Raw genomic sequence first — 22,808 nt, forward strand, 5'->3', positions numbered from 1 at the left:
CCTACAAATAGATAATTGGCCATTTATATATCTTCTTTGGAAAAATGTCTCTTGAGGTCCTTTATCCATTAAATTTTTTTTTAACAAAGTTAACAATAACTTTGTTATTGAATTATGAGTATTTAAAAAACTTATTTTGGGGGCACCTGGGTGGCTCAGTGGGTTAAAGCCTCTGCTTTCTGCCCAGGTCATGATTCCAGGGTTCTGGGATCGAGCCCTGCATCCCTGCTGAGCAGAGAGCCTGCTTCCTCCTCTCTCTCTGCCTGTCTCTCTGCCTACTTGTGATCTGTCTGTCAAATGAATAAATAAGATCTTTAAAAAAAAAAAAAAAAGCAAAAAACAAACTTATTTTGGATATGAGCCTCTTATCCAATCTATGGTTTGCAAATATTTCTCCCCATTCTGTAGGTTAACATTTCATTTCACTGATCAGTTCTTTGGCCGTGCAGATGCTTTTTAGTTTGATGTAATCCCCCTTGATTTTTCCCAACAAGTACGTGAAAAGGGGCTCGTGGTCACTAGTCATCAGGGAAATACAAATCAAAACCACAATGAGACATCACCTCACACCTGTCAGAATGGCCATCATCAGAGACAAGAGATAACAAGCATTGATGTAGAGAATGAATGTAGAGAAAAGAGAACCCTTGTGCCCTGTTGGTGGGAATGCAAATGAGCACAGACAATATGGAAAACAGTATGGTGGGGTTCCTCAAAAAAATTAAAAGTAGAAATCTATCATCCAGCCATCCCATTTCTGGGTTTATTTCTGAAGGAGATGGAATCACTATCGTAAGGGGGTATCTGGCTTGCATGTTCAGGGCAGCGTTATTTATAATAGCCAAGATGTAGAATCGATGGAAGTGTCCATAAGGGCATGAATGGATAAAGAAAATGTGGTACACACACAATGGAATATTATTCAGCCATAAAAAATAAAGCCTACCTTCAGCAACAATATGGGTAGAATGCGTAGAGCATGGCCTATAGTTAATAGTATATCGTATATTTGAAAATTGCTAGGAGAGTAATCTTAGAGATTCTTATTATGGAGGAAGAATGGTAAGTGTGTGAGGTGAAGGGTGTGTTAGCTAACCTTATGGTGGTGATTATTCATATTCTAGGTATTGTTTCATAATCTAGAAGTTTATCAAAATAATCACGTATGCCTAAACTTACAATTATATTTCAATAAAGCTGGAGAAAAGAAAAGAAAAGAAAAAAGAGTACAGCCTGGAGATTTCAAGCCAGGAAGAGGTACAGAAAGCCGATTCCTACAATAAGGGATGGTCACAGCCAGTCACATGGGTTTTTGGTTCTGTTGGTGAAGCTTTGATTTAAGTCTCAACTATTAGCCAATGGGGGGGGCAGTAAAGGAACACGGGAGAGAGTTTTAGAATAGACAGCGTGGTCTCCTTCTGCTCCCCATTGTCCCCTCTAAAAAGGCATTCCCTGGGACTCAGCGTTCTGTTGGCTGTGTTTGACCAAGACCACAGCTGAGTGAGAAAAGATGAGTAATGTTTGAAAAAATCTCAGCGTACCACGTTTGGGTTGAACATTTCTTGCTGAGTGTGTGTGTGTGTGTGTGTGTGTGTGTGTATGTTTCTTTTTCCCCTCCCTGACTATATTTTTAATAGCCAATCAGGGGCCTTTTTAGTCCCAGCTACCCTTTCTGGGTATGCTTATGTAACCCAGAGAGCATTTTAAAATTAATTTCACATAAAGTGCAACAGACATGGAGTGATTTCTGGGGTATCTCAGGACACCTGTACTCCTATAGTAAACTTGCCTTGTTTGTCTCTATTTTCAGATAAGAGAGCATTTTCTATATATTTAGGGCTATTTAAAATGTGGAACATTTTTTTTTCCCCCTTCCAAGTGACCTCTTATCAGAGGTTTCAATGGAGCACTCTTGAGAAAAAAAAAATGCTGAGTTTCCGCTTAATATACATGAGCAGCTGATGTTGAATTCCACTTTCCAGTATGTTCTAAGGCTGTGGTCTTTTCTGGTCAGCATATTAACGTTACAAAGTCATGTGCATTTCCCTCCCCCGCCCCCCACTTCTTTTTACGACACTAGTCTGTGTGGTACTGGAAATGGACTTGCCTTCTAAGGCTATAACTCCTCTCTGCTTTCCTGTGAAACTGAGGTTTTTAAGTGGAAAATCTGAGTCCAGATGCTTTGACTTAAGCATTGGGAAAACATATGCTAAGAGACTATTGTTTCAACGGTAGGAGTTGGTGAAGAAAGGGGAGAAAAAATCCTTTTTCCAGGTGAAGCGCGGGATAATTAAGGCTTCAACCCAGACGGGTACCTCTTTACAGAAATCTCAACTGCTTCCCCTCCCCCCGCCTCGGACTGAGGGGTGTATGTGATTTCACATCATCTCATTTGCTTGTTCTCCCAGACTCCCACGGGGGGACGTGACTCAGTAGGATGTCTTCCCCTACAGTGGGGACCAGCCAACTTTTTCTGCAAAGGGTTAGTAAATATTTTAGGCTTTGTGGGCTGCTATTTGACTCTGTTTTGTGTGTGTGTGTGTGTGTGTGTGTGTGTGAGAGAGAGAGAGAGAGAGAGAGCAGCCATATTCCATACATAAGCAGATGGTGTCCGAAAGCCTTTATTTTACGTATAGGGAGTGGGCTACCCTTGGCCCCTGGACTGTTGATTGCTGACCCCTGTCCCAGATGATAACCTCCAGAAATGGCACTCAGGTGAGGCAAGCGATTGTGCAGGGAGGTGACTGTGTTCTTCAAATATCCGGGAAGCTCTAGATGGACTCACAGCGTTAAGCAAGGCTGACTGTACCCCTAGAAAATCATAGCCTAAACAGGTGACGCGTTGTGTAGAAGATACGGCGACCGCCAGTGCTCGTGGCTTGCCCTGAGGTTGCTGGTAGTGTGTTCTTGGATCTCTGTGTTTTCTCCAGGCACAACCGTTGGGCGTGTCCTCCCTTCCAGTACCTGGTTCCTCTTCTGAGAAACCCAGCCTAGGGATGAATCCACGGTGCCTCATTTGCTCGCCTTGCTTTGCTATTCTTAGGCCATTGCTTATAGAGGGGACTGGGTTCCCTCCCAACCTTTTCCAGCCTCAAAACCCACACCAGAAAGCGAGTCACACTTTCCATTTTAACATGCCTGCCTGCTCTCCCCTCCCCCCAGCCCTATGCCTCTCACAGCCTTTGCCCCAAGAAGAAAGTAAACGATGCCTGCAGATTTTTTTCTTCAAGACTTGAGGTCAGGTTATTTGATTCATTCACAGACTACGGCTCCAGGCACTGAGCTAACAGCCAGAGCAGGGGGTAGGCGATGGGACTGGGAGGCGTCGAAAGTAGTCACTGAGACCATCTGAGGTTTGACATGTCCTGTTTAGAGAGTAAAAATTTTCAGGACATTAAAAGATCACCAAATGTCAAGAGGATGTGGGAAAGCTAATGAGCATGGTGGTCAAGCCCTTGGTAAGTGTGCTGAGTAAGTGGTTAGTAATTAGAAGTAACGTTGCTGTTTACTTGCACAGGGAGCTCGGGGCGAAGGTTCCTGTGTCTCCCGCGAATACGGTGGGCGTGAGGCTGTGAGGCAGCCCCCAACCTGTATCTTCCAGATGGGCGAGAACAGAAAGCCTCTTTATCATTTTTTTTTTTTTTTTTTTTTTTTTTTTTGGAGTCACGATACTTAACCAGTGACCACCTACCTACATTTGGGTTTGGCTCCTTTGTTCCTTTCCCATTTGAATTATTTCCTAAAACTTCCACGGTGGGCATGGAACTGGGTGGGCATCCAGTTCCCCACAGAGCTGACTCATGTCGCCCTGTGCTGTCAGGTTTAAAACAAATATAATTAGAAAACCTACAGCGAGGCAACACGGAGGTTATAAACTAACATCCCCAACGGCAGAGGGAAACGGAGTGAGTCATCTACGCGTCTGCAGGCAAAAACTTTCCCATTTAGCTGCTCAGCCTCGTCGCTGAAAATAATGCCACCAGACAGTGAGGGAGGTGGCCGTGACTGGCTGGCCGGAGGGGGCTGCACGGCACTGGGTTCTGTCGGAAGGAATCGCCCTTTTTGGTTTGCGGGTTTGATTCTGTTTCCACTGTGAGTGCTGTGGTTCGTGAGCTGATGTCGATCCTTTTAATTAGAAGTGTGAGGTTCCCGGGTGACAGCCGGGAATTTACTGTGACAAAATTGAGCCTTTCAGGGAGGGTTGTACTGGTGCAGAGAGGAGTGTCTCGTTCTCTTCAGCACTGTTTTGGAATGTGTGGTCTCTTGGACCCACTATGCCTAGGACTGCTAGCCCTGGTGTTTCTGTAAAGTTTGCTTAATCTGATCTGTGTGAAGAGAGACCGTTTCTTTCTTTCTTCTTTTTTTCTTTTGCTTTCCTTTTTTTTTTTTTTTGCTTTTGATTCTTTAATCTCCAAGATGAATTTCTCTGCCCATACCTAGAGTTTGGCACTGGACATTCTTTTCCAGATGGATCAACTCTTCATCAAGAAAGACATAAGTCGTGGCTGTCGATGTGGCTTAGACAGTGTTAAGCGCTTTAGTCCACACCAGCTCGCCAGTGTCAAGGGAAAGCAATGCCTTGCCCATTTGCTGGGCTATGGAATGAGATGCTCATGCTACCATTCCATTTCCTGAGAAATTGATGTACATGAGTCTATGAGATTTCCCATTATTTTATTCTATCAGTCTAAGATTACTTTGTAGGGGACAGGGTGGTGGGTTTGCCCAAATCCTTAGTTTTTAGTGTAGGTGCGATTTTTGTAGCCTAATTACAGGTTTATCTTGTAAAACAGTAGATTCTCTGTAGCAGAAGCAGATACCAGCCTGGGAGGGGTACAATAAGAGATAAAAGGTGTCTTTAAAGGGTCCACATCACTAGACGTGTACTTGATTTGGGAAGAGGTAACAAGCGTCCATTTTAAGCCCAAGAGGGGTCATTTGAATCTGCTTAGCCAACACATCCGTGAAGTTGTGTGCATCTCCTATCTGGTCAGCGGCGAATATTAATACCGTGTGTTTTTCTTTTCTTTCCCAGCAACATCCGTTTTTCACCCTACACGAATCCAAAGCAACAGACGTGGCATCTTTTGTAAAACTGATTCTTGGAGACTAAAGTACCACGGACTCGCTCGGTCGGCCCTCCTGTGGTTTGGTGGGTTTACGGGACGAAGCAAGGTTCACTAAAACACCAATAGAAACTCATCTTTGAGATAATTTAATCCTGCCTCTCAGAAGGTTTTTTTTTTTTTTTTCTCCCCATTTTCTTTCTTTTTATTTTTTCCCCCCTCCCAAGGGGGCTTGGAATCTCTAGCATAGAATGGACTGTCTAGATGGATGAAATACGGCCAAGGCTTAGGACTTCAAAAGGTGATTAAATATTTAATGAGGTGTCATATGAGTCCTTAAGCTTCTCCGGCTTCTCTTGTTCTTCACGAAACGAATGCATTGGCCCTGGTCACAAGGTGCTACCCTAGCGATGAAGTTGTACGTAGATCTGTAGTTTGTCCCCTTGGTTATTTTAATCTTTCTGTTTCAACGCTTGGTTGCAAAGATTCCGTTTTATGCAAGGAGGGGGATACAAAAGGCAAGATTGGGCTGGCGGTATTTGTAGGGCTTTTATTTTGTAAGCTCAGTCGTGTCTGTGGTCCAGGAGAAATTATTTAATAGGCGTCTTTAAGAGTCTTCTAACAATATCAACAAGGAGTTCTTGTAACCTACCTGTTTCAGCTGCTGTGGCTGCTTGCCACGTCCTTGGATTTCTGCTCAACTCTGGGTCATAACCACAGTCTTTCAGGTGAAGTGGCGAGGTAGCCCGGTCCTACCCTTTTCCTAACTTTGGAAAACATAAACTCACGTTGATCGCATCTCAGAGTCGCAGATTGGGTTCTCTTGGCATTCGTGCTGTTGATGGAATAGGATTCGTGATGTGGTTTTCTATCACCTCTCTCTCCATGTGTGTGTGTGTGTGTGTGTGTGTGTATCTGATAGGTCTTATGCTCTGCCAAGTGGCTTCTGTGAACATCTCTATTTCGTAAGAAGGACGTGTGTCAATTCTGCAAGGAGCTGTCGTGTCAAACCACACACAGAGACTCGGTGCCTTCTTCTGCTTCTGCCCCTCCTTACGATGTATATGCCCCAGGGACTGACTCAGTAGCCATCCTTCCCAAACCCTTTTTCTTCTTTGTTTTTTCCCCTTGTTCGATCAAGAAGCCTTACTACTAATGGGAGGGCTACAGTAGAAGACGGTGGAAGTTCTTTGAGGAGGTGAGGAGTTAAAGGGGAGGGTTGAATTCGTTCCTTGAATGGGCTGCCAGATTTCTACAGCTTGAGGTAAGGCCATTTCCTCTCCAGCAGCACACAGTAGGTCATTCTGCGGGAGGAGCTTTTTTGGCTGGGGCCCCTGTGGGTCCCCGGCAGGTGGACAATGCAATGAAAGCCCCTTCCTGTGGCTACATAGGTCCCTGGGTTCTCTAGGTTTCCTGAGGAAGGGGGAGTGAGGTGATTCAGGGAGATACAGGGATTATAACAGGGGAAATAAAAAAATACAGGATAATAACCAGGAAACATTGCTTTTGGACATTGGGTTGATAAAAAGGCTTTTCTCGGAGGACCAGGATGGAGAATTCTCATTAAAAAGGAAGAAGAGATCTCACTCTGTTGACAGATATGGGGATTATTACTCTCTAAAAAACCTCCCTTCTTCCCCCTTTAGATTATGAAGTGCTGTTCCTTATTTTTCTGTGTCTGCGTTTTCCCCTTTACTTGACCTCTGTCTCGCTCACAGCTGTTGCCCCGAGTGAGTATGGTACTTCCATACTCTTCTTTGTATCCAGTTCCAAGACGTACCTGTCTGATCTAACGTGGTTTCATCTTCTTGAAAGCTACCTCTGTCCTCATCTTTTTTCAGCCAGAAATGTGTGTTATCCTCCTCATAAAGGCCATTCACTTTCCCACCCACCTTCCTAAATCTAGCCGTTTCTCTCTTTGAGATGAAGAGACACGAAACAAAACAAAACACAGTTGTATTCCTTCCTTCCTTCATCCATCTTATGAAAAAAATCAAGTAGTAGAAAAAGAAAATGGAGGTCACTTCATGACAGTGTTTGGTGAAATACATAATGGAAAACAACTTTCTGCTCTGAGTCAGGGAACTCTCACTGGCTGTTCAGTGTGGTTTCTGCTTAGAAATAGTCTTAACCAAGTGTGTTTGCCTGGGTGCATCTCTCCAGTGTGCCAACCCAGGGCTTCAGCTTGCAAAACAATTACACAGAGGTGGCGGCGGAGTTTATCCGCGGTTCTCAGCCTCGCGCACACTCGAATCACTGGGAGCTGGTGGAAACGTGCAATGCCAAGGTTGGGGTTTCGATGGTCCAGGGTGGAGCCTGAGAATTGGTCTTTTTCACACTTTCTTTGTGATTCTGATGCACAGCCCGGTTGAGGACACTGGTTTAGTACCTCCAAAAGAGAGAACTCACCTACAGTTTCTCTAGAACATTGGCAGAGAGGAACAAGAGCCTCGGCTTCTTTCTGTGTCCTCATCAATGGGGACCTCTTCGCCACTGTCAGAGATAGCACATGCCTGGAATACTGATTTGAAACTTGGGATACATTTTCCCCGTAGAAATGATGGGCTCCGCGGTGATTAGCTGTCTTCTGTGCTAAAGTAGAAGGACTTGATCGTCTTATGAGTCTAAATTCTAGTGTGTATGGTTTTTTTTTTTTTTTTTTTTTGAGAACTGTTATAAGTTCTAAACTAATTTTAGAGTAAAGGTGGAGATGCACCAACCATATTTAAGTTGATGTATGTTGGAAGTCTCTTGTACGTACACGCAGGTCCCTGGATCCTCTACCCGGACTCTGCTTGTTGTGTGTCCTTATTATTGTTTTTGTCTTTGCTTGCCTCTGGTCGGCTAGCTTTTTTTTTTTTTTTTACCACCAACCAATATGGAACCTTTATTTTTTTTTTTTTTAAGGTAATTTCTGTACATCTGAAGTAAGGGAGTAATCCTTCGGCTTACTTTTTAACTGGGGTCCTACCTTCCTTTGTTGTTGATCACTCCTGCCACATCGGATGTCCTCGTCAGGGACACGAAAATACTGATTAGCCTCAGCATTCGAGGAAGCCAGCCCTGAGACTGAAGGGGCTCCTGGTTTCTCCGAGTACACTTGATTTAGTGTCTTTGGAAAGTGATGACAAAGGAGACAGAGCAGGGCTGATGTTTTCATAGTTTTTAACACTAAAAATGCCTCTGTTGACCCCCGGATTTCATCAGCTCCTGCTGAGAGAAACGTTCTTCCAAAGCTGTCTAACGAAACACTTTATCTTCACCCCGAAAGTGAGCTAGATGCTTAGTCCCGGACGTCCAGCCTCAAGGCTCTTTCTGGCCACGTGACTGCCTCCAACCTCGAAGGGAGGATTCATACATTCGTAGAATTCACTGGAGTCGGTGGTCTGATCGAGTCAAATGAATTAAACCTCTGTTGTGCTGGGGATTTTGTCTTCTTAATGTCTGTCGAGGGCTCAGAGGGCGATTCGCTGGCTTAAAGCAATCTTCCGTTTTTATTGAATTCGCAAGTCGAAGGTGCGGTTTTTATGGACCCCTGAACTTTTACATATTCAGATGGAAAATCGCCAGAGTAAAAATCTAGGGCCAAGACACTGCCAAACAAACCCTATTAGAATAGGAAAAAAAAAAAAAAAAGAAAGAAAGAAAGAAAGAAAAAAATATATTTTATTGTAGAAGTTCTGTGTTCCTCTTGTCTAGGGATGTGTGTGTGTGTGTGTGTGTGTGTGTTAGCACTGTTAAATATGCTGGCAGCTAAAGATACTCTTTGGTTTTCTTTGGCTTTAAATGGGGTACTCTGGATTTCTTTAGGAATCTGTTGAAAGCTAGGACCTTTTCCCTAGGAAAATGCACAGGGTACACAGAACACATAGTTTTGCAAACATTTTTTGTTGAGGGAAGGAGAGTGAAGTCCAGTTTATAGACCCCGTAGGATCAATAACCTTTCTCTGTAGCATGTGGACTGTGACATTCTAGACCAAGACTGGCAAACTTTTTCCGTGAAGGGCCAGGTAGTAAATATCTTTGGCTTTGTGTCCCATCAGCCTGTTACCACAACTGGGTCTGCTGTTGTAGATCCGTAAACCATGCATAAGTGAATGAGCATGGCTCTGTGTTCCAGTTAGCCTTGATTTACAGAATCAGGCTATCGGCTGGATTTGGCCCACGGGCTGTGGTTTGCCAGCTCCTGTCCTGGACCATCAACCACAAAGCTCGGATGAACTCTGTCTAGAGACTTTTTTTCCGTTTAGTGAGGATTGAGCTCAGCTGCTAATTAGGACGTAGAGTAGGACGATGGACATAGGAAATGAATCCGGGAAGCGGGGGAGACTCTTCATTTTCTCTCGGGTAAGTATTCCTTGCCCGGGAAGCCAAGGGGACCGTTTTCCTCAGATGAGATCGAGTACCTACTTTTTCTGTTTCTGTATGATCACCGACGTAACTTACTTCAACTTGGAAATAAAAGCCAGGCTTCTCCTAGACGTCAATGACATTCTCGTTGTCTCTGAGTTTTGCATTTCGTTTCTCTCTGTGGTGTGATGCTTGCGCCGGGAGAATCATGAACCCAGACATCGATCGTTTGGTTTTCCTTTTCTCCGAACTGCACTAGGTTGTAAGAATTTGGGAGGCCGTGGGGTCCTCAGAAGTAGAAGGCAGGTCAGAATTCTTAAAATCTTCCAATTCATCCACCTGGGCTCTTGGGTCATCTTTGAAGAAAGTAAGACAGACAAAGTTTGGGATGAAAAAACTTGTGTGCAGGCAGGCTCAGAGCTCTGGGCTCTCACTGTGACAGTAGACTTAGGCCCATCCCTTAGGTACTGTCCTAATTGTTGCTATGTTTCTATCTTAGGGGGCCTAGGCAAAATGCCTCCTTCCTGACGGGATGATCTTGGGTTGCCAACCCTGGTTGAGTTTCTGGGCCACCCCGTTTCTAGGAAAAGCTTTGCCTTCCCTATGGGACCAGAACAACTATAATTTGCTACACCTTCTGTCAGCACTTGTCCCCTCTTTGCTATAAGAGCCCTATACAAAGACCCGTCGGCCACCTAAGCTGCCCAGGTCCGCTTTCTTCTCCCAGAACAGCCCAACACATCTGACTTGGTCCTGTCGTGTCTTTATTATTCAGAAACGAGTTTTCTTCCTGCTGTGTCATCAGGCAGACATACATTATACTTAGAAGGACCCTCGGAACCTCCTGAGGAGCATAGTTCAGTGTTCAATCTGGCAATTTACCTGAAAGAATGTTTTTCTCTTCGCCTAGGGAAATAAAACCTGAATTCCAGAGCCTTCAAAATGAAATTATCTTTCTGGGGAAAGCACCTTGCCATCAAACGTATCTCTTACCACCTGTTCCTGGTGTTTGCAAAGAAGATGAGTCCTTTTGCCGAAGTTGAGAGGGTCACTGTTGACAGCTATGCAAATATAATTGTACCACTATGGGTTTTCTAATGGAGTCATTAGGAATTAACACTTAATGTTGGGGTTTATCTTTTGGGCTCCTGACCCAAACTCCTTTTTCAAGCAAAATCTCTAAAAGCCTCTTTGCTGTCTGAGGTGAAGGGGGCTGGGCCCTTAATAGAACACAAAGCAAGGTCAAGGACTTTGTGGTAGGGATTTTTTTTTTTTTTTAAAAGGAAAAAATATCCCATCTAACACAAACATGTGTTCATAGAATTCAAAAATAATCCAACCTAGTTCCCACGGGACTGTCAGGATCTTGACATCATTCATATTGTTATTTGAACGTTGACATGAGCCCTTCGTCCTCGGGAGTTTGCAGTGAGATTTGGGGAGATTTGCACTGTGTTTCTGTCTTCGAGTTGTCGGTCTGGAAAGGTTCCTCTTCTGACCCTTCTTGGGGGTATGTGCACACGTTTCCCCCTGGGTTCCCTTCTGCATTTCTGGGATTCAGGGGCTCTTTCGAGGAACAAGGCTAATGGTCTTCTGACTTGGAGATAGATTTCAGGGAACGTTTGGGAATGTTTAGGCACTTACTCGCATCTTAATGTAGGAAACAGAACTTCCTAACTAGTCTCCAGAGTTTGTGGCTTTGACCAAGCCACTGGGTCTTTCCAGGTTCCCTTGATTGCATTTGCTTGTTTTTCCTACACTAGGCCACGTGCCCCGGGCCAACTGACTGCTCCCGTGGAAAGGAGTGGATCCAACCATTTTCATAGATCAAAGCTCAGACTCAACAATTTTGCCTTGGTTCGACTACCTCGATTCCATTGTTCCCAAATCTTGAAAATGTCAGGGACAGCTCAGAGAACTTTTAACAAAACCCTCATTCAGATGATAAGATCTTGTAAGAAAAGTTCCATCCGTCCTGTACAGAAGGACTGCTGGGTTGGGTATCCGTGCCTCTGCAGTAATAGTACGCTCTTGGGGCGGAGATGAGCAATTTAGCATCATTAACATTTGGTCACCACGAACATTCATTTGTACCGGCATCCGCACGCTATGTCCAAAAAGCATGTCAGGCCTCTACCTTAGGAGACTGTCTATAGACTCTGGACTTTACGGGTGAACAGTGATGTGAAATTAGGTTTGGGGGCTGGGAGACAAGATACACTCGGGACGCAGTGCTAAACCGGGGTCCCCACAGAAGAATAAGCTGATAGAAGAAGCTGACAGGCAGGTGTATCCCCAACTTATTTTCAGTATTACTATGCACATGATCTCCTCTGGAAAAACCCATCAAAAAGCTGAACATTAATTTTTTTTTTCCTTAAAAATACTGAACTCGAAGGAGATTCAGAGTGGCATTGATTTGGATGCCAGAAAATTTTCTTGTTTCCCTAGTCTTGCTGATTCTACCAAGTCACCAATTTAAATTGAGGACACCAAGGTAAAAAGATAAATGATTAGAGGCCTCACAGCATTTTGAGAGTAAACAACCCATTGGTCAGCTACCCCCTGGGTAAAGAAATATGAATACAAAACCAAGCGTCTTCATGTTTAGTTCTGATGGCTGACGTGGACAGAAAGGTGAACACCAAAGCTTATCTGATGTGCATACTTTCTTCAGAAGGTAGAGGACTGTGAATGTTCTGAGAAAAACACTACAGGTCATCATCAGGAGAGGAGAATCGATAACCTTAAAACACAACACTCAAAGCTCGTTTGAATTTTCATAAGCAATGAATTGTGTGGAAAAAGTGCTTTTACTTTCTTCTGATCTCAAATTGTCTGACCTAGTGTGTGTTGGGGACTTGGGGAGAGAGGTGTCGAGGGCACAGAAGTGGTTTCCAGACTATGTTCCGTGGTACCCCTGGGGGTCCCTTGTTGCGAAGGGAAGGGGAGGACCGTTTGATGAAGGCTGAAGAGTGTGAGGCTCATCTGAAAATCCCATCAACCTCCAACCAGAGCATTTGGCTACTGTTACCGTTGCCCTTTGCTGGAAAGTCTCTGTGGCTATTAAAGGCTTGGGAACTTCGGTTGAAATGATTACTTGAAGACCCGCCAAAGAATCTGGGGAATTCTGTAGCCAAAGGACGTCTGCCCTGGCTTCTGCTGTACTCAGGATGCTAACAGGGCTTGGAGGCTGAAGGGCAAAAAGAGAAGGCCATTTATTTAAATGGTTAAGCAAGAATCCTTTGAAAGAGAATGAAAAAAAAATCAGTATGCGATAACCAGGCATGGAGACTCTTGAACTGCTTATTTTTTAAAGTGGTTACAAATAACCTGATCTCCGTGGCAGGGAGGGGCGAGACCGGGCTCTTGATGGGCCGTGGCATATCCAAATTTCCATTTGCAAAGGCAGGAGTTGCCATTTTTGTTCATCGACGTGTAGGAAAAAGTACAATTTTAGCACGGAGAAGGGTCCGATCAGAGAGTCAAGCTAATGGTTACCTTCCTTGGGGTTCACGGGTGGAGAAAGGTAGTGGGAAACCAATACCGCCTTCGGAAGGTGACAACTGGTGGCTTATCTATCATGAACAGAACACGAGGGAGTTCTGAGGCATTGATCGAACCCCATCAGGGACCTTTTACACACTCATAGTCTGTGGTGGATTCTGATAGTGCCACTTTAACCGTTCAGCCAAATTTAACAGCTGGGGTTTTCAAGCAGCCGTTTTAGACCTCTGTATGTGTCCGAAAGTTACATTTGGCAACGATTTGTGGAGTTCTTGGCCAATCCCTGTGTAAAAAAGCACCTGAGGAGGCTCAATTAAGAAAACACAGACAATTTATCTGTTATAATACCCCGTGTTTAGTTTATCCTCTAGTCCCAAATTTATTTTCTGAGTGGAGTGATTTTCTATGTGAACCGAAATGGTGTTTTCATAAAATAACAGGTATTTTTAAAGGCAAGATGGCTTCTTTATGTAAGTAACTTCCATGATTGGAACATATTTCCTGCTGCACAGAATTATCACATTTAAAGGTCATTTAAAGCTGAGAGAGGTATTAGGGATGTAGTTCAAATCCTTTATTTAAAGACACAAAGATTTTTCTATATATTTTGTGAAAATCCTGATAGGATGCTGGATGTAACTTCTGTACAGAATTGAACTTTACAAGAATTTTAGTGAAATAGGTGAGTTGCCCCAGATTCCTTCATGCTTTAGTTTTGTCTTGGAAAAATGCTGCTTCTGGTTATTAATCTGGTCTTTGTAAGGAAAAAGCTCATACATCCTCCCCCCCCCTTATATTGTGTGAATTTTATGATAGACCTTTTCTGTTTGTATATATGATTGTCCTCCTGTGTTGTGTCCCACATTTGTTGGTAAGCCATGTTTGTTGTGAAGACAGCTGTTGGGCAAGTGGAACCATGCCTGGTCTTTACAATCTCTTGATGCTGAGAAAGAAGTAATTCATATGTCAGTTAGGAGGCCCTTCAATCTCTTCCTAATATCTGGCCTATTATGAAAGGAGGTTTGAGAGGTTGTTCATCCCTATCCTTCGAAACCCATCTCCAACACTGTGTCTCTGGGAAGGGTGAACTAGCAGAATGACCGCCATTTTGTGGATTCCCTCATTGACTGACTCCCCCATCTTTCCTGCTATGTATTACGTGCTGCTAGCTTTTCCTGGTGGAAATCCTTTCTTCATGGCTGGCACTGTCTTCTCTTCATGAATGAGGCAGTATGGAATTCATTAGAAGTTCATACAGACCTGTGAAGGATTTGGGTGAAATGTTTCCATGCCTACGAGGTGAATGTGAAGTTGATGCTTTGGCCCTGGGAACTTTTTGCTTATGAGCTGCAGAGGGAAGGAGTCAGGAAGTATGTACATCATTCTTTTTCCCTATAAGGAAATGTGTGGACCTCCTCTCTTAGGCAGAAACATTTCTCACCGTTGTCTGGGAAAGGGAAATTATGAATATCAATTGATAACTTCAGTCAAGCTCTAGGATTATATTTAAAAATATCTGTTTTGAGGAGAAGCATGCATTTTGTTATCTTTGCCATATTGGTTTTTGTGGCCACCATGCCTTTTTATTTTAGCTTCGTTTTCCTGTTATCTAGGTTGTGTGCATTGTTGATGTTGTTTTCTTTTGAACTACTGCTTATTGTAAATGGTGATGTTATCTCAAATTCCCAAAACCAAGGAAATAGCTAATGCACAGGACTTGGGGTAGATGAAACCATTTGTGTTGATGTAGGTTAAGTTCTGACAGAGTTAACAGAAATGTATTGAATTGAAGGATAATGTGGCTTTAAAGGCACTGTGTTTGTTTTTAACATTTGGAGAAGCCACCTGTCCTACGTCCTTATTCTTGGGGAATTCATCTTTTCATGAAAATACCATTGGTGGGACATACTTAACAGCCTGGATAACTGGCCTTTTCTCAGTCAATCAATGAGGAATTCTAATAATTGCCAAAGGTGGGGGGTGTAATTTTACCTTTCTTAGGTCATTCTATGGTGAAATTTCCGAACAACAGCATCGTGTAAAAAGCATAACATTATAATTTCCCATCTCTTTTCTGATCTAAGAGCACAGTAGAGGAAGAGGAAAGTCCTGATGTGATACAAAATAGTTCATTGACTCTCTGTTTTTTGACCAAGGAAATGGCTGAGATGTTGAACTAAGTGGTTGTTACATGGTTCGTATGGTGACCTCAAAAGGAAAATGAAATTGAGACATTCAGTCAAACTGGGACTCCTCTGTTTATGAGGAGCTTACACTTTGATTTCCTATCTCAGGATATTCTTCAGTTTCATACTGCTGCTGAGGAGGAAGGAGCGAGCCGCCGACACTGTCATGGTCTCCGGATGTTTGTGCGTGTGTATGCAAAACTTCACACTGTGTGTGTTGTGTTCAATGTTGTGTCAATCTATGAACTGACTCAAACAACAATTTGAAGATAGAGAAGACAGGAATCATGGCAAAAGACACCCCTCCACCTCTTTTCGTCAGAGTGCTCGTTATGACTTTCATAGCTAGGCCAAATAACGTAACGTATTCAGGAGCAAGGTGTCCTTGAAAGAAATGGTGTGTGGATCTCATAAGAAAATGTACAACCAATAAAAGGCATTGAAAAAAGTGCAGCGAGTCTGTATATTAATTGAGTTGTTCATGGAAGTTCTTTGTTCCGGGGATGCTGTTTTGAGGTATAGAAACTCTGCAGGTAAACCTTGGCTTGAACCATTTATCCTCTTCTTGCTTTCCCATTTCTACCACCCCACTTCCCAAACAGAATGGAACAAAGCTTAACAGAACCAACAGTGTTGTGGTCTCAAAGACTCATCAGAAGCTCCTTTCATCCATAATGACTTCAGACTCAATCTTCGGAAAGTCCATATTCCTAGGTTAGATGTGGAAGCCAATATCACATTATTAACATCAGATGGTTGCAGGGAGGCTGGGTCCAGATGGCTTCAATGAAAAGACGAAGACCCAGACTTTTGGCTTTCATGGGTTCCTGACACTGAACTCTTAGGCCAACCAACTAGTCATTTGAATTTTTCCTGGTCTTCTATGTGATATACATAATTCTAGGAAATTCGCCTTACGTTATCAGGTAGTGCTGTAATGCAGACATTCTGGGAAATGTATTTTCAGTCATATATGGTTGGGTCTGCAGAGTTCTCTGGTTTCTTCTATCAACCAAGTACCTGGAACTATTTGACTTGCATCTGCCTTGATCCAGTTTAGAGACTGGCTAGACCTGAATGTTACCACTTCAAGTGCATCACCAGTTATTTCCAGAGGTGCACATTCCCCTCTGTCTTGCTTATTGTTTAGCCAGGTTGATGTTGCCGAGTCAGGGGAAGACTCCTTTCGGGGCCCTTAGTGTTTCACCTCGGATGGACGTCATTTCAGGGGTTAGAATCAAAAGTGGAGGGCTCACCCTACTTCTGCCTATGCTGTTCAAGTCACTCCCAGTGCCCATGGACTCTGTTATATTGATTTTGAAATCCTGCCCATGCACTGTCTTAATACTGCCGTAATCCTTCATCTTTCTTAAGCAATAGACCTTCCCTGCCCCTGGGAATTTTGTTTGAAGTTCCTATAAGGGGTGGGGATGTATGTGGAGGGGGGAGGCATAAACAAACACAATATTCTCAGGTATCGTCCATGAAAGCGTTTTATACAGTTCTCTGTAGGTATTCCTTATTTTCAGACTTTGAAATATTGTCAGATCTTCAAGCTTTTTTCCTTCGGATGGGTATGATGCCTTCTTCTTTGGCACACTTCTGATGTTGACTGATGCTTATTTTCCCCCATGAAAATGAACTCCTGTTTACTCAAGGTTGGAAACCAAAATAAAGTGGAACATGGGGAAGGTGATCAGATTAATAACAAAAGCTGCTTGTGGTTGTTTCTTGGTGATTTGGTTATCTGTGGTAACAGATCAAACCCCAAAGTTTAGTGGCTTCAGATAACAGCTTAATACTATTTCTCCAGTCCTGTGGGTTGCTTGGGCTCAGCTGGGTGGTTCTGGCTTCTCTTTCATGCATTTGTAGTCAGGTCATTGGAGGAAAGCTATTGGGAGTGTCCTCATGCACCAGTCTGTTTCCCCGGGCAGGGGAGGCTGGACTGGACTGGGTCAGGGACTAAAGAGGCATCTGTTCTTCAGATGACCTCTCTATGTGTCTACCATCAGCTTTCCACAGCCTGGCATCTCAGAGTAGTTGCAACCTCTCAGGGCAGTTGGATTCCCCTCAAATGAGTTATCCAAAAGCCCCAGGCAGAATACTGGGACTGTGTTTCATGGTGTGGGGATCTTCAAGGTCTAGCTATGTGCTTGGTCAGCCCAATACATTTAGAATATACTTGTGAACTTCAAAAATGGATCTTGTTCCTTCTTTCCTAAATTGGTAGTCCAGAGGCAGTAGAAGAAAGGTACTAAAGTTAATGATGGAATTTGTTTCCATTCATTTATTACCCATAATTTGGTCAAGGCAAGCACTTTGGTCAAAATGATGTTACCCTGTAGGGGACGAAGTGGCCATCTTGGCCTGAAAGTGTGAAACTGGAATTAGTATGAGAATAATAACACAGAGAGAACTCATCATTGGTGTTTGATGACTTACAGAACTGTTAGCTCTTCCTCGGCACCCCAGATGTAAGGGCTTATAAATACTTGCTGAGTAGCTGTTTTATTTTTTATTGTAAAAATAACACATTATGAGAAGACTTAGAGAATCCATGCAGGAAAATAAACATGATCCACAATTCCAAGTGACTTGTTCACATGTTCTTGAAAGTCTCTTGTTCTATACTTTCTCACACACACGTACAAAACCTTCATGGAATGATGCTGTTGTTACCTGCCTAGAGCCTTGATGTCCAAATTATACCCCAGACATCTTATCACGTTGATTAATGCAGATGGTGTCACCATTTTTGATGGCTGCCTAATATTCCAATAAATACAAGCGTCTATTTAGCTGTTTCCCCATTGGTGGAAATATTGATTATTCCATTTTGATTCCTTTGATGAATATCCTTATTCCTACATCTTTCTTCATGAGCTTGATTGTTTGGGGGGAAGTTTTGAAGAGCTAAAGGATCTTAAACATTTTCCCCCAGGGCTGAACATCAGCAATGCTTTCCCTTACTTGCCTCAACACCGCTCTCTCCTCTCGTTACTGTGGTGCTCACTCTTCAGCTCCAGCCATAAGCTAAGATATCAGACTTCCCTGGCAATAAAACCAAATTAAGAAATTTCAGTGTGGGGCACCTGGGTGGCTCAGTGGGTTAAACCTCTGCCTTTGGCTCAGGTCATGATATCAGGGTCCTGGGATCCAGCCCCACTTAGGGCTCTCTGCTCATCAGGGAGCCTGCTTCCGTCTCTCTCTCTCTCTCTCTGCCTGCCTCTCTGCCTACTTGTGATCTCTGTCTGTCAAATTAAAAAAATAAAAAATCTTAAAAAAACATTTTATTAAAAAAAAATTTTTCAGTGCGGGAACCTTCCCACCCCAGGGTGCCCTGATGATCTCAAAGGTATAATTCTTGAGTAAATTAGTGCATAAGGTATGTCTTTTAGGAATAACCACAGAGGGGAAAAAAAAAATCAGGAAGAAGCCTTTGCAGGAAAAGTACAGAGCATAGGAACCAGGGAAATGGAATCCTCTGTAAAAAGCAAAAGATTGGCTTCTGGCTGTCTTGGTTTAATGATTAATCAATGACTATACTAGTGAAGAGCAGAATTTCCTGTTGGCTTAGCAGGTACTCTAACCATGATGATCCCCTAAGTCTTTGTGAGGCTAGTACTGTAACTCGACCAGCAAAACTCAGCATCAATCACTCAGTGGGGATTAGCTCTGAAAACCCCTTTCCGGGAAGATATAGCTCTGCTGGTTTTGTGAAGCTCTTCACCCCTTGGAATGTGCCTTCTGTGTTCTTGCCCTCGAGTGCCATCAGCGGCCCGCTAGCACGCAGAGAAGAGCCTGGCGTGCAACACTACCCCCCACCAGGTGACTCACATTCCCATGCTAGTTGGAGAGAGGGCCGTCCATCCACCTCACCCGATTTTGGAGTTTTAGTGGTCAGACCTGGAATGTAATTCTTTCAATGTTGACTCTGTGTTACAGACAAAAGATGGCCTCTGGAAGTGATAATCAGATTTATATAGTAGAAAGTCTAAATTAGGCGGAGGAGTCTATGTGTTCTGTTTTATTAGGAATGGAAGTATTCTGACGTTTGGTTTAATAGTTTCCTTTTTCTTTTCATTGCAGGATTAATGAAAGATAGTCTCATGAAGGCAGACAATGACCCTTAGGCTTGAACACCTTACATCTGTTAAAGTGTTTTATAGATTCCCAAGGCAGAGCATGGCGTAGGCTTCCAAGTGAAGGAGCTCGGGAGGTAGTGACTATAAAGCTTGGAGTATGACCTAGTGCTTTCACTGTTTCCAAATTTGGTGACTTCCTGGTATTAGGGCTTCCTTGCATTGCCAGTCCAGTCAGCGCCTTCCTTGGCAAGGGGTGGTTCGGTGTCCCATAAGGAAGGCCAAGAGGGAGACTCAGAACTTAATGCTGCTTACCTATGAATGGTCGGCTCAGTGGAGAGCCATCAGCTTTCCCCTGATCTCGAGTGACCCTGTAGACGGGGAAGCAAAGAGCTGTTCTTAGACAAGAACTTGCTAAACCACTTGACCTTTTCAACAGCTGCAGAACTGTTTATCGAGAGCATGCCATCGCTCTTGGCTCCTCCAAGTTTGTCAGCCAGGAAAGCCGAGCCAGTGACATTGTGTGCTTTAGAAAACCTCCGAGCAATTCACAACTTCCACCATAAAGTGGCTAAGTTGGTCTCACTAGTCAGATAGTGATCTTTGGATGGGCCGTCCACTCCTTGGGCTTTTGGGACTCGATCACTGGAATCAAATGAGTCACTGCTGGAGATAAACCGAAATACTGAGATGCCAGAGCCTCCAATCCCCTACACGACAGTTCATTAGGAAGAAGGGGCTGGGTCTGTTTCAAGCCACAAACCTAGGGCAAGCGGCAATGTCTGCCAATAGCAAAGAACACGAATTCTGTTCATTTATGTAGGCCCTTTCTCGAGAAATCAAGGAGCTGGTGAGTTTTAATTGAGCTTATCTGAAAATTAACGTTTGTGTGCAAAAATATCCATGATTCATGACATACTTCTGGAGGATAATGCGAGTTGAAATGTGGTTTGATAATGCTCATAAAATGGGTGAGGAATTATTTTTAAATAGTGGAAGTTAGCAAGAGATGGAACTAGCAAGAGATGGAGCTTGAGTCAGTATGGAGACAGGAAGGGGACTCCAGTTCGTAGGCTGCTTCAAGTCTTGCCCCCACTGCTTCCTAGCTGTGTGACCTGGGACACATGTCTTCAACTCTCTCTCAGTTTAGTCCTTCATCAAATGGAAATAATAACAGGGCCTACTTAATTTTATTTTAAAGATGTATGTATGTAGTTGAGAAAGATTGAGAGAAAGAGAGAGGCGGGGGAGAGGGAGGTAGAGTCTCCAGCGGATTCCATGCTGAGCACGGAGCCCAACCCGGGGCTCGATCTCACGACCTGTGAGATCTCCACCTAAGCTGAAACCGGAAGTTGGATGTTTAGCTGACTGAGCCACCCGAGTGCCCCAATAACAGGACCTACTTTAAAGAGTAACAGAGGATACAGCGGGGAGTTGCTACAAAGCCCTTAGTGCAGCGTCATCTACATTATTATCACTTGATAAAGTTTTCCTAGTATGGTCCTCTGATCAAATAAATTCAAGGATAAAGGGAAGAAAGGCAGCTTCAAGTATGAAGGTGTTTTAGACCACTTCGCCTAATCCACCATGATAAGACTTAACTACTGTTGGCTGAATGAACAGGACTATATTCCAGAGCCGGATCTCAATGTCACGAACAAATGCTCCTTATTTTTCGGTTCCTGTATCAGATGCAAAGCTTTGCTTACCTACTCACAGTGATAGAACCAACGCGTTTCACTTCTGCAAACTGCTTTTTATGAGATTACAAAAGTGACAGAACCACTTTTGAAATGGCAAATCCAATGGATATTGAAATAAATTTCAGGGTATTTATGAGGGTTGAAATAAGATACATCAAAGGAAGAGAGCAAACTCCACACGTGATTTTAAAGTTTTATTTATTTATTTGACAAACAGAGATCACAAGTAGGCAGAGAGGCAGTCAGAAGTGGGGGAGGGAAACAGACTCCCTGCTGAGCAGAGAGCCGAATGCAGGGCTCCATCTCAAGACCCTGGGATCATGCCCTGAGCCGAAGGTAGAGGCTTAACCCACTGAGCCACCCAGGTGCCCCCACAAAAACAATTTTAAGTGAAAATGTCTTTGTGATTTATCAAATAGTGAAGAAGTTATTCCCTGTGGATTGACACCTTAAAAACATACATACTTTGTTATCCTGCTTTATTCTTCGAGAAAGCACCACACATATGTCCGCGGAAGGCATGTGGTCTTTGATGCTATTCAGATCTAGTTTGAACCTCAGGCTCATTCTAACACCCAGTTTCCTACCTCAAACAGAGAAAATAGGGGCACCTGGGTGCCTAGTTGGTTAAGCATCTGACGCATGATTTCCACTCAGGTCATGATCTCAGGGTCATGAGATCCAGCCCCAAGTCGGACTTCCTGCTCTGTCTGGAGTCTGCTTAATTTTCTCTATCCTTCTGTCCCTTGCCCTGCATGTTTTTTTTTTTTTTCTCTCTCTCTCCCAAATGAATAAATAAATCTTAAAAAAAAAAAAAGACAAAAAGGGTCTAGCACCGTGCCTGGCATACAGCCCTCATTTTGCATGTGGTGACCTCGACCCACAGAACCATGATGCATGAGGACATATTTCCCACATGCGTGCATTTCTGCTAATGGTACCATGCCAGGTGAGGACTGCGTACAGTAAGTTTTCAGTATATGACAGTTTTATGTAAGTTTTAGAAATTAAAAAGGCAAGTGAGAAAACTTAACCTTTCACTTTAGAAGGATACATATCAAAAATAAGAATAACAGTAATGAGGTAGCCTCGTTTCATTCAGTCCTTACAAAATATCAGGCAGGCCTGTACTCTTGGTTCTCCCATTTCACAGTTAGAGAAATGGAGGTGAAAAAGGTCACCAAGAAGACAGGACAGTTGGTTGACCTACGAGCTGGCCTCTGGCATTCAGAGGCTCCTTACATCCTTGTATCCTTGGAATGTAGGTTCTGCCCACCCCCCCCAACCCCGTGCCCACAGTGGGGTACCCTTTTTAAGATCATGGTCTTGATAGAGATGGTGTATGTGCCGGAACCTCGTTGAAGTCTCCATATAACCTTTAAGATTTTGGCAACAGGTTCCGAGATCTGCTTGTCTGGTGGCATCCCGTTCAAGCCTCGGAAGTAAGTCCCTTTGCTTCTTGTACCCGCCAACTTCCCTCTGGAGTGGTCTTCCTGTGCCTTTACCTCTCCTGGCTCTCTGTGTGTGGGGCCAGTCTTAGTTTCACCTGGGAAACGCCCAAGGTTTCAGACCCCAAATGGAGACTCAGAAGTTCAGCAACTCACCCAAACATAAGCAGCTCATAAAGGGAGGTGTTAAACCTCTCTACAGAAGGGGCTGGTCCCTATGGTATGTCTTTGAGGTTTTCATTAAAACCAAGAAAATGTTTTCTAACTTTCTTGACCTGGAGAACATTTTTTCCATTTTCTCATCTGCCAAGGAAACGAATGCTTTAAATGCGCCAACTGGTGGGGTTGCAGAAACCAGGAGCTTGGTGCCCTTTGTGGTCCAGAGAAGGTAGAGCAAAGACTGGTAGATGGAAGTCCAGAAACCCAAGGCCAGGCCTAGCCTATCAGGCTGCAGAGGGTAGAATGG

The 22,808-nt window shown here is 43.7% G+C and overlaps 1 protein-coding gene across 4 annotated transcripts in view; it reads left to right on the forward strand.

Moving 5' to 3' along the window:
* MAP2K6 (mitogen-activated protein kinase kinase 6) overlaps window positions 1-15,562 on the forward strand; it is a 118,653-nt gene extending 103,091 nt beyond the window's left edge. For 2 of the 4 annotated variants that reach the window (XM_082708309.1, XM_082708311.1), the window contains exon 12: window positions 5,036-5,398. In XM_082708309.1, the coding sequence (XP_082564435.1) occupies window positions 5,036-5,113 (78 nt within the window). In that variant the 3' untranslated portion in view covers window positions 5,114-5,398. Of the gene's footprint in view, window positions 1-5,035; window positions 5,399-15,217 lie in introns of those variants that run through there. The other 2 variants (XM_082708308.1, XM_082708310.1) reach the window with 1 other exon arrangement.
* Window positions 15,563-22,808: the final 7,246 nt, after the last annotated feature.

The sequence above is a fragment of the Mustela nivalis genome (genome assembly GCF_964662115.1).
Source record: "Mustela nivalis genome assembly, chromosome: 17".
NCBI classification, from domain to species: Eukaryota; Metazoa; Chordata; class Mammalia; order Carnivora; family Mustelidae; genus Mustela; species Mustela nivalis.